This window comes from Ostrea edulis, chromosome 5, assembly GCF_947568905.1.
Source record: "Ostrea edulis chromosome 5, xbOstEdul1.1, whole genome shotgun sequence".
NCBI classification, from domain to species: Eukaryota; Metazoa; Mollusca; class Bivalvia; order Ostreida; family Ostreidae; genus Ostrea; species Ostrea edulis.
Window position 1 is genome coordinate 89,922,518 of NC_079168.1, and position 12,719 is coordinate 89,935,236.

General features: G+C 32.8%; 1 protein-coding gene across 11 annotated transcripts in view; it reads right to left on the minus strand.

Moving 5' to 3' along the window:
- Positions 1-12,719, minus strand: part of LOC125652523 (multiple C2 and transmembrane domain-containing protein 1-like) — a 99,003-nt gene that overhangs the window by 6,651 nt on the left and 79,633 nt on the right. For all 11 annotated transcript variants that reach the window (XM_056139246.1, XM_048881814.2, XM_048881815.2 and 8 more), the window contains 2 exons: positions 12,655-12,702; positions 7,255-7,361 (listed from right to left, as the gene is read on the minus strand). In XM_056139246.1, coding sequence (XP_055995221.1) covers positions 7,255-7,361; positions 12,655-12,702 — 155 coding nt within the window. The remainder of the gene's footprint in view (positions 1-7,254; positions 7,362-12,654; positions 12,703-12,719) is intronic.

Here is a 12,719-nt window from a genome sequence, read left to right on the forward strand (position 1 = left end):
AGGAAAACCTTTCTAACATTCTCTCTTATCAATCTAATGCATTATTTCTATGGCAAAGTGAAGTGATTTAATAAAAACAAAATGTCACCTTTTTTCAAAATGTTTTTATCTTTAAACTATTTAACTCAAATATCACCCATTCATTTCATTCTGAATATTATTCAAATTCACCAATAGAACCAGAGCCACGAATAGCCAAAAATGGCCCTTATTCAATTCAATTCAATTCTTTATTGGCACTAAAGCACATTATATAAGAATGTGTTGTTAGCCATACATAGATACACATATATATTGATACATTACAAAATATCAAACTGTTGAAAACTTATTTCTAACATTAAAACAGTCTCTGATGTATAGACAGGTTTGTTTTGTAGATACAAGGTTATGTGGATTTAGTAAACAAAATAAGGTATTAATATCTAGTAGTTTTGAATGCATTTTTCTAATATGTTCATACACAGGACAATCAAGTAAAAAATGTTTTTCATCTTCAACAATAGTTTGACAATGAAAACAAAATCTATTTTCTCTAGGAATGACAGGATTACAATATCGACCTGTTTCTACATACAACTTATGTGCACTTATTCTTAATTTGGTAAGATAAGAAACTAAATTCTTAGGAAGTGGAAGACATAAGTATAAGTTAGAGTATATTAAGTGAAATCTTAATGGATAAGAAGGGGCGGAGCGAACGTTAGTGAGCGAGCCCCTTCTTATCCAATAAGATTTCACTTAATATACTCTAACTGGCTTAGAATGTAACCTAGTTTTTCATTGGCTGGGAACATTTACAATGTCATAAAATTTATTTTCAAATAGCCAATCACAGTCAGTCACGTGATATCTCTCTGTTGGGAATTCTTAATGAATAAGTGAGCCACTTAATGAACAACTTCTTGAAATCTGATTGGTCGACAAACTAGGTTATATTCTAAATATGGTTGGATTTCTAGTTTCATAACATCATGGTTGAATAATGTACTATAAAATGAGAGCTTACCACTTTGAGTGTTGTTAATATGTTGAAGTTCAGAAAAGAATTTATTTTCAAAGAATTTTTTAAGTTTAGGAATAAACATTTTACATTCAGTGTCAACGTTAACATTTAACATTTAACTTATAGTCAGAACAAGATATTATTCTCGGGGACAGAAGCCAAGAATATCCATTTTACAAATGTTATCCTTTTTCCGATATCTTTTCAATTTTTTTAGTTATTGACGTTCAAAGTACCCATTGTTTTGGCCAGATTGTTATTGACATCGCAATTTTGCAACGTAACGTCACAAATTTACAACGTTTCATGTACTTTTACGTGAAAGTTCTCTAGGTATAAAAGTGAAACAAAAACACTATTCAGTGCAATTTAATTATAATATTGTACATATTTAAATCTGTCTATGTTAATTCTATATTAAAACACACACCTATATAGTATACTCGTACATCCCTTTCTCCTCTCTCTGTTTGTCTCCTTCCCTCTCTTTATATTTTTTAATTTTTATTTATATGCAAACATTCAACAGTTAAAAAGTAATATTAATTCAGTACCTCTTTACTTAGCTTTGTTATTTAAGTATGACCTGAAGATAAACCCAATCCCAATATTTTAACTGTATAACCATTTATTGCACATACCGATAGTTTTCGGGGGGAGGGATCTTAAAATGTACACAAAAACACGGTGGATCCAACCGTTGACTTACGAATAAGATCTATTGACCTATGTATGTGCGTTTCAATATTACATGTAGTTTATGTTGCATATTGATCACTTCTTTTAACAATCTTTTATAAGTTTGTGGATTTTTATTTTTATTATTTGTTTGGGGGTGTTATTATTATCCCGCATGTATACATGTAAACAGTAATAGCCAGGCTTTGGACAGCGGTGTTATTTCAGACGCACGTTGCTACATGTACAACTTTGGACAGTGAGTAAACATTTTAATCCTATGTTTCACACTTTTATTTTGTGTTTTGCTATATAGGGAGTTACGTTTATGATGTGTGTGTGTGGGGGGGGGTAGGGAAACTGTTACAAAAGTAGCCGTACATATACAGAATAACACATGAACACTTAGTTTAGCCACATGGAGATAATTTATCTTACATTAGGCTAAGAAAATGTTTTCACGTGAACTCATCATCAGGCAAAATATGTTCTATTTATCTAATTTCATTAGTTTCTTATCCGGATCATTTATTACAATAATATCTCGACCTGTGTGTATTTCAAAATGCCTTAATTATTATCATTAACTCCATAACATCTATGAAACAAATTCATTAATTAAAAGGTCTTATTCTGATACTGCTACATATAATAGAACCAAACTCCCTCCTTGCATATATTTGGTTAGTGTGCAAACAAAATTAAGCGGATGTTATTTTCACATAAATAGAAACAAGAATTTTATCAATCAAGGGGTTAACTCCATTGTGAATTAACACATCTGTAGTTTGGCATCCACCATAAAATTTGCTTATTTTAACACTTTCACATTTCTTCCTGCCATTAGGTTTAGTTCTTATTTTACATAAAATGCATGAGGGAAACCTTTTTCCGTTATCAGACACTTCCTCCATGTTACAAACACTCAAACTAAATTAAGCAGGACAGTGGTTTAATAATGTGTTCAGTTCTTCCTTCTATAATGGTTAGCAATATTTTACTTAATTATGTAAGATAATATATTAAAAAAATAAATACATCAACTTTTACTTCAGGAACGAGTGTCATTCATATGTTCACCTCTATTTTAATCAGTATTAATGATATCTTCTTTTTTCCATTTGTCTTTTTAGCTCTTCTGAGCCGAAGGCTCAAAGAGCTAATCATATGGCCATATGTCTGGCGTGTGGTGTGCGTAAACTTTTTGGAAAAAGGGCTATATCTCAAGAACCCCTTGGCCAATTTTTGTCAAATTTGTCACAGGGTATCCTTGGCCCAAGGGCTTTCATTTGTACTAAAACTAGGGTTGTGACCCTTTAACAAGGGGAGATAATTAGGAAAATGCAAACAAAAGTAGTGGTTGCTAAAAAATCTTCTTCTCAAGAACCTCTGGGCAAATTATCACCAAACTTATGCATAAGGATGAGGATAGGTTGTAGATAAAAGATTGTTCAAGGCATCATCCTGGGACAAAGGGTGTGGTCTCAAGGTCACTTCAAAGTTGACCTTAAATTTTGTTTTGTTAAAACTTTGATATTTTGCTTAGTATAAGGACTAGGATCATCAAATTTTGTCAGTTGATGCATCTTAGGACCTAATATAATGTTGTCTCAAAAGTAGGTCATGGTGACCTACTTTTTGAATTTTGCAGGTAATTATTAAATGGATTTTGATGCATATCTTGGACACTTTTGAGCCTATGATCATCAAAAGTTGTCAGTTGATGGATCATGGGACCTTGAACTGCGTCATGTAAAAAGTATGTCACCATGACCTAATTCCTGAATTTTATGGCTAATCATTTATGAATACATTTTAGGTTGTTATTTAAGATACCGAGAGGTTTAGAATCGTCAAACCTTGTAAGTTCATGCATCTAGAGGCCTCGAAACATATTCATAAAAAAAATAGGTCACAGTGACCTACTTTTGAATTTTGCAGACATTCAAATTTCACATTTTCAATTTTAGATGCATATTTTGGACACTATGAAAGCTTGGATCATCAAACTTTGTCAGTTGATGCATCTTGAGTCTTCATAATTTTTTGACTAAAAAGTAGGTCACCGTGACCTACTTTTGGAATTTGACGGCTATATTTTAATATTTCAGATACTATTTGACTTACAATTATCAAACTTTGTCAGTTGATGCATGTTGAGTCTTGAGAGTGTGTTGACTTAAAAGTAGGTCACCGTGACCTATTTTTGGATTTTGACAGCTATATTTGAATATTTCAGATACTATTTGACTTACAATCATCAAACTTTGTCAGTTGATGGGTCTTTGAGTCTTCAGGGTGTGTTGACCAAAAAGTAGGTCACTGTGACCTACTTTTGGACAGTTACATTTAAATTTTCAGGTACTATTTGACTTAACATCATCAAACTTTGTTAATTGATGAATTTTGGTTAGTGAGAATTTTTGCCTGTTGTACAATGTATCAGAAGAGCGATTCTAGGCCCATGGGCCTCTTGTTTATTTTGTTATAAGATTTGTGGTTTTGAATATTTGCTGTTGAGACTGAATTTTCAATGATAAATATAATTGAAACAATGAAATATACACTATTTTTGTTAACATTCTTTTTACATTATTTTTTTTTTTCATTTTCGAATTATTCATTATTATTATCCCTTTTTATTAACTGCCTTGTATATTTGCTAATTAGATAAAATGTAATTCTGTTTGTCAATGAATTTCATTTAAAAGCAAAACAAGATCCATATTGCTAGATATATTTTTCGTATTCATATTTGTATGTATTTCTATATATTGATTTCTGATGGATGAAATATACAAGGGACAGGAATAGCTGATTGTCGAAATATAATGGTGCCCGATGACGTATGTCCAAATCGGTTGACACGTGAACAACCGAACGAATGTTGTAGATAGGTCAGAAACGTGTAGCCTACAGTCTATCCTTTGTATTGTTATGTGGATGCCTAATTTTTGTCTGGTACCCATATATTGTACTATAACTTTAGAAATCATTAAACAATACGGGATAGGCAAATATATCTTCACATCTAAGCAGCCTATCGAGTTAGGCACCCCTCGGCTCTCCAAGTCTTTTTATGTACTGCGACAGAGATTTCAACATGCTTATCAGTGCCAAGAAAACTAAATGCATGGAGATGAAACATGTGAAGCCAGATATTCATTAAATTCAACGGCCTTCAGATAATTAAAATATATATAGTGTGATAACGTATAAAGAAAATGTGTGGAAGTAAAGGCGCAGCGCAGACGATGGGTGGATCTCGATTGTATCTGGAGTGGATTGGAGGACTTAGCTTCGTAATTGTTTGATCAAATAACTATAACTGTTAACTAGTGCAAGGTTTTTGTAACTTTCCCTAACATGGTTACATATATATTCAAGTTCATAAATTGAACACATAATGTATTTGAAATTTTGGGGGCAAAATCAATTGATGTACGTAGCCCGATTCCGACGATGGTGTGGATCCGGTTTTATTTCAAAAATAGTGTTTGAAATAATCATATTTTATTAACTTTGAATAATTACTGGTTTCGTAAAAAGACAATGGAACAAACCCCAACTATTATATTTAAATATTACGATTTGTGTTAAACCTATAGTTTGGAAAAGTATTCGGATTTCGTGCATGGAATGTGAAATTCCGGTTATTTGCAGAACATAAAAATTCACTTATCCCCCAGGCCTCGATCCAAAAAAAATCTTAACTTCTATGCAGTATGTTATATATTAATTTACAATTCATCAATATTTATTGGATCGAGGGCTGGGGGTTATACAAATTTTTGGTGCATATTGTTGGATATTATCAACTTTTACAAAAATAACACAACTGTTATGGGTTCTGCATGTTATAATTTCTATATGCGTGAATTTTCGCGGAAAAAACACACTGGATTTATAAAGAAGAAGGTATAAGCTATTTCATACCATGATGAAATTTTGGAATGAACTTGAAGATACTTTACTTTACTCAAAATTACAGAGCCATATTTGGGTATTCGTGGCTCTTGTTCTTTTAAGAAAATTACCATAAAGATTAAACAGAAATTTTGCACTGGTTAAATGTGCCTAGCTATCAATAGAAAGGTTATCATTTCTAACAAAAGAAAAATAAATTATACTCGCATGAAATGCTGATCCTCACTTATATACATGTTCATGGATATCATAAACTGACATGACAAACACCAGTCTAATTAAAATTTGACTTGTAAATCTGCTCCTTTACTATATGCCCTGGCCATATTCAGAAAGAGACAAAAAAATTCCTTCATTAATTGCTTACACCAGAATTGGAAATAGGGAGGTCAGGATCACAGGAAAGATCAAGGTCATAAAATAATACCACAGTTGAATAGCTACCACTAATATGTATCAGTGCAAGAGTTTTCATTAAAATATTGTCAATAGTTGCTTTGAAACTGAGCTAAACACCAAATATAGAAAAGTGAAGTCAAGGTCACAGGAAAGGTCAAGGTAAAAAAATTACTGATGCAGTTGAATAGATGATACCAATATTTCTCACATTATCACCAGTGTGAGATCGACTTTACCCATGTGAGACAGCCATGTGAGATTTTTCTGTCTCACACTGCTGCGACGTCATTTGATTGTGACGTCATATATTTTCTATGATTTACGTTACACGGTGAAGATTTACGTTACACGGTGAAGCAAAAATATTTTGCATTGTTATCTTTAAATTTTAATGTATATAGCTTTCTGTTGGACAACCTTGGGTTTTTTAGTTTACACTTACAGTGTAAACCATTTTCGGATACGCTCTTTCTGCCTATCTAATTAGTTTTTGCATCGAGGTTCAAATGAGGATTTTGATAATTTAGAATTTTCTCAAAGCTCCTAAATTTATGCACTAAACTGTAGGTAAAATGTGAGAAAAATAATCCTTCATTATTAACTCGTGTGGGGTAGGGAAATTCCACCTCTGGAACAAGATTCGCTGTCTAGGACTCGGCAAAGCCTCGTCCTAGACTGCGAATCTTGTCCCCTCGGTGGAATTTCCCTACCCCACACTCGTACTAATGAAGGATTCTATTAGTATCAGCATGAAAGGTTTGATGAAAATATCTTGAATAGTTTCTTTGAAACTGAGGTAAACACAGAGCTAAATGCAAATTGTGATGGAAAGACAGACAGAAGGACAGAAGATGGACACGACAAACACTATATGCCCCAGCCATATTCATGGTAGGGCATAAAAATAGAGCCATGGACAATTTTTTTTTGAAATAGTTAACATGTGCCCTCTGTAATACACGTACCAGTATACATATGGCTTATAAACACTGCTGATTTCTGGAGTCAAATTTCTACTCAATCTCTTATTTAGACTGAAATAAAAATTTCTTTAGATCCTGCTGATCAATACCACATCATCCTGTCTGCATTCTTTTTTGATCTGCTATACTTAAGATCATGACCTTTTAATGTGATAAGAATGCGCTGCCTCTAGGAATGAATGCCAACTTCTACATGTAACAGTCCTCACAAATGGCATTCATATACACAAGTGTTTGCATGATTTTGTCCAAAAGACTCACTTTTTGACTCTCTCTCCCAGAGACGCCACCATATCCATACCCTGCTGGACTTGTAAACAAACTTCTTGCGCTGCTTGGAATTTTTCTCTTACACTCTTTTTCTCATCCTGTAACACAATAAAAAAAATTTTTTAAAATATAAACTTGTAATTTGGTGATTGAAAGAAACTATTATATGAAACCAAAAAGAGGTTTTTCCTTAATCAAAACAAGCATGGAATTTTGTCTTGGACTTTAAGAGACCTCACAAGATGTCAACTTAGCTACCCAAGGTCTTATGAATTGAGCTAGATGTATCATACATTTTGCATTGATAGTTACAAAAATATTCTTCCTTGGAAAATTGACCACAAAAAGTATACCTCTAGTCATTGTAAAGAAAAACACAAAGAAACCACACATTTTATAAAACTGGAATAAAAGTAGAAGAATGTATCAACACACACATAATAATAATTGATTTACTCCTGTGTCATAGCTACTGTGCATGTAACCTACTTATAGCTGTGTCTTCTTTTGTGCCTTTGGAGGAGGGGAGCTTCCATTGCTTAATGATTACTAATACACATATTTTATAGCATAAGAAAAGCACTAAATCAAATCCATAGTAGATTGCCTCCATATACCAAACATGCTAAATATCATAGGTTTATAGTAAAAAAGCATAAGTGCTGTACATTATGCCCTTGGTACCGGGGGTATATTGATTTTGACAATGTACATTTATCATAAAAAATTCAAAAAATTAAGAACTCATTCCTCTTGTGTCTGAAGTAAACAAATTAAGAACCATGGGCTATAATGCTAATCTACAACACGAGTCCACAAAAAAACTTAATATCTCATATTTGCTGGACTCCTATTGTGGCCCCTCTTGTCCCAAGGCACCATGATTTGCACAAAATCACAGATCTTTGATCAAAAATACTCTACTGAGTCTTCCACTCAGGGTAAACAAATTGTCTTCGTGGACTGTTATTCCTTCCTTTAATTCCAGGCACAAACAAGAGGTACTGTGAGCAATGCTCACTAAGAATACCCCACGCTTACCCCAATCTCCCAAAGGGTGTTGGTAATAGGTATAAACTACCTCTTTTCCGAGTGTAAAAAACAAATGGCATGACAAACCTTGGGTATTCTCGTTTGTAGGGAGAAATGGATTATCTAGGAACACAGCATCTCCATGCGATGAAAAAAGCCGTTAAAGAATTTAAATGGAAACCATATTGCTACTTCGATGTCCAGTGCACGTGACCTTTGACCTTTTGACCCCAAAATCGATAGGGAACATCTTCATCCCATGGGTAGTCCATATATATGATATGGTGACGGTAGGTGGAAAGGATAATGTTTTAGAGCCCGGAAACCATTGGGTCTACAGACGGACGGACAGACAGACAGACGGACAACCCGATTCCAGTATACCCGCTCCCCCCACAACTTGTTGCGGGGGGTATAAAAACACAACACATCACATCAGTGCCAATAACTATTGAACCTTGATCTCATATAATGTATCATTGTGTATATTATACATACTAAAGGTGCTTATAAATTAAGTACGAATCTCGATTTAAAATGCCATATGTGTTTGCTACTTCAATAAAGCTCTATGCTACATACATCATAGAAAACAGAATTTATATAAATATGTGGGTCTATAAGCAGATGTTGAAGTATGTGGGTCTATAAGCAGAATGATAAAGATTGATAGTTGTGTACAAATTTTATGACAAATGGATGAATTCAGCTTCTTCATCACCAACCTTCCATATTTATGTAGCAATATTCCATTATCATCTGTATATGTTGTCTCTCAAATGATTTGATACATGAGCACATGTTCTACATATGATCAATATCTAAACTGAGACAGGCTACTGACAAATTAGTTGATGTTACAGGGTTTCAATAGTCTTATCTAAAGACAGAATTTTGTATGTTTCATAAGAATTGTTAGGCCATTCTTTTTATTTTGACTACAAATTACTCTGTTTACCTGATAAGAAAGTGGGCTCACAGCGAATGTGACCAGTCGATAGGGATGCTTACTCCTCCTAAGCACCTGATTCCTGTACCTCTAGTGTTTCTAGGGGTCTGTGTTCAGTTTGCTGTAGTCTAGATTTTGTATTCTTTATAGGATTTGTGAGATTGATCACAGTTCATCATCTTCAACTTTTTCATATCATAAAAAGACTACATTTTCCACTGCTGATATTAATGTATATATTTGTTTCAAGTGTTTGTGGGTTTCTTAACAAGTTGTCCATCAACAGGACAATGAATGCAAGCCAGCCTTGATAGTACCAAACTGAGAATCATTACTAAAAGAAGGATCTCACAATGAGGAAATCCTGACAGTTTACACTCATCCCAACAAAAGAGATGTATTGATCCGCCAATAATTACATGGTAACGGTCACTCTTTCTAAGTATTACACAACCTTGGCACCACATAAACGTGAAAGGCAGCAAGAATTTGATTTTTTAATCTAAAGATATATCAGACTATTGATAGCTCAGTTTACAACCTAGAAAAGTGACTAGCTTTTGAAATGATCGAGTTACATATATTGAACTGGCACACACAAAGGTCACAGGTCACATCACTTCTGTAGTTTTGTTTCAAAAGAACAAAGACAAAGTCTATTTGAATACATCTGTCAGTGATGAAGAATAACATATATTTTATAGTAGTTATGGAAATATTTCAAACACACCTTTACTTTCAGGAACAATAAATCTGCAATCAAAATACACTGTAAAAGGATGTGTGAAATATCCATTTCTCCACTGGAACACAGAAATTATGAACATGTGAGCAGTTTGATAATTTCGATATCATGATAAAACAAGAGACAAGATTGTGACTTGTGCTCTGTGTGTCTAGATATACAGGCTAAACCAATCAACGGTTACCTTTTGCACCTTAACGACAGATTTCACCTTTCTCCTGTGTTTCTGAATCAACACATATGCACTTTATTGTATATGTACATTGTTGTTAATTAAACACGTAATTAATTAAAGGCAGACCCTCTCCAGGATACAGATGAAAAAGGATGCAAAATACCACTGCTACTCTATACAATGTCTAAACGGTTGATAATTTTATGTATTGACTCTACACCTGCTGTTTACAATGTCTAAACGGTTGATAATTTTATGCATTGACTCTACACCTGCTGTTTACAATGTCTAAACGGTTGATAATTTCATGTATTGACTATAACTAATCAATGAAAAGTGAGAAATATAAAGAACATGAGTATAACAAACTACACTTAAAATTGAAACATCACTCAATGAAACAAGAAAAATGTATTGAAGAGATGTTTTCATGAAAAAAAAACACCCAACACAAAATAAAGATACATCTACTGTAGGTTCCTTATTCAACACAAATACTTCATATCTCAAAAAACTTGTAGACATCAATCGTGAGAAAAATGAAACATGAATTCACGAGTTAACTGTTAACCAAGAGGCTTGGCGTGTATTGCAGGAATATGAAATAGAAGGATTTATTTCACGGTTGTGTTTCTTGCTGATAATAAATTCCTCACATATATTTAGGAATCCACAGTATCTAAAGTAATTCCACTCCCGTGTGACATCATAGGTTTTTGCAAAATCTTTATTTCATTAAATTTGTGCATGATAGAAATATATCTTTAGTTTAGAAAGAATTTTATTCACTAGGTATCATAAAAATTGCTAAAACGCATCAAAGATGCATATGGCCAAGTTGCAGTTTGGAAAATTATGCACGCTTGCATTCACGAAGTAAAAACATGCACGTATTTAATATAGTTTATATAGTATGAAACTTTGAATGGCTGCAATAGGTATTTAGTGTGATAATGACCTTGACCTTTGGATTTCAAAAGCAACATAAATCTTGAATTTCATCAGGATTTGAAGTCTGATAAACCATGCACCAGCAAGTACATGTATAAAAGTTAGAGGCAAGCTCAAATCTACAGTATATAGTGAAAAAAAGACCTTTGACTTTTTGACCTCAAAATAAATAGGAACCTTCCTCTTTTGGATGTGATCAAAACATGCAAGTCTGACAAAGATGCACCAAATAGCATGAAAGTTAGAGACCGGACAAGCTAATTGTGAACGCCGCCCACCCACCCGCCCGACTGGACACCCATCCTTCGCCAATTTAAAAGCTGAGATTTGCTACGCAACTCGGCTAAAAATCTGGTAAACAATTTGATATCGAAAAGGTTTATATTTTCTATAAATAATCAATTATCTAAAATGTTGTCATGGGCAATAACTCTTATGCTGGTATTACTCTATTGTATTTTTTTTACTCAATGATTTCAATTAATTCATACATATTTACAATGTATAAACCTGCAGTTTTTTTTAAAATTAAAATTTTGTCATTTTAACCTGATTTTATGCTTTTTTTTTTATCATGCTATTCAATGACAATGTGCGGTTTTCTTATGTTAATATTAGCTTTTGTTTTTACATGTCTGAAATTTTAAAAATCTGACAACATATACATTTTCTTTGGTTATTAATTAAATTAACCTAAATTAATTGGAAATCAATACAACTTTTCTACTTTGAACCATGTATTTTGACAAATCCCATGAGGGTTGAGCTACTCTAAATCGCAATGATAACACATAATTTCTTTTAATATGTAAAGAAAGTTATTATTATTATTAATCAAAACATCTTATTTTGGAATATGTACATTTACCGGTTTTGTATGTAATAAACCTGTGCTGTTTCAATGTAATATCTTATTTCTCATTAAAAGCATCTTTATATCACACATAATATAAATATACTGAGAAATAAAGAAATGTCTAGTGTAGTTATAATGGAACCAAAGGGTAACATAGAGTAATTTCTACACAACTGGCATACTACCCAATGCTTCCATTATCTATATACCCCTGTAATACAAATCACCAACCACTTAAATGATAAATTAGGTAATAAAATATGTAAATTTAGTAGGTCAACAAAAAAAGTAAGTCAAGGTGCATGTTACTCAAATTAGATCTATTAAAGAACAGATTGTTGTTAAAGAGAAGATTACTATAAAAATCTTCAAAAGACTCACTGGAGAAAGGAATAAAATAAAATCAATTAAAAAAATCATACCTTCTTTTGCTTTGCATAAAATATGATTAAAATCAAATGAACATCACAAAATCCATGCAATAAAATGTTTATAAGAAATGACACGTCGTGCTGTATCATACTATTATATCATAGAGAAAAATCGACATCTGCATCAGGCAATTCAATTTTATGAATTATTTTCCTTGCAACACAAGAAAATTGTGTTTAATTTGGATTTTTCTGTGTAGCATGCCAACTTATTACACAGGAAAACATTAAACATGTAGAAAAACTATCTACCTTAGATGCCTCGTCTTCTTCATCATCATCATCATCATCGACATTCACCTACATCATAAATGAAT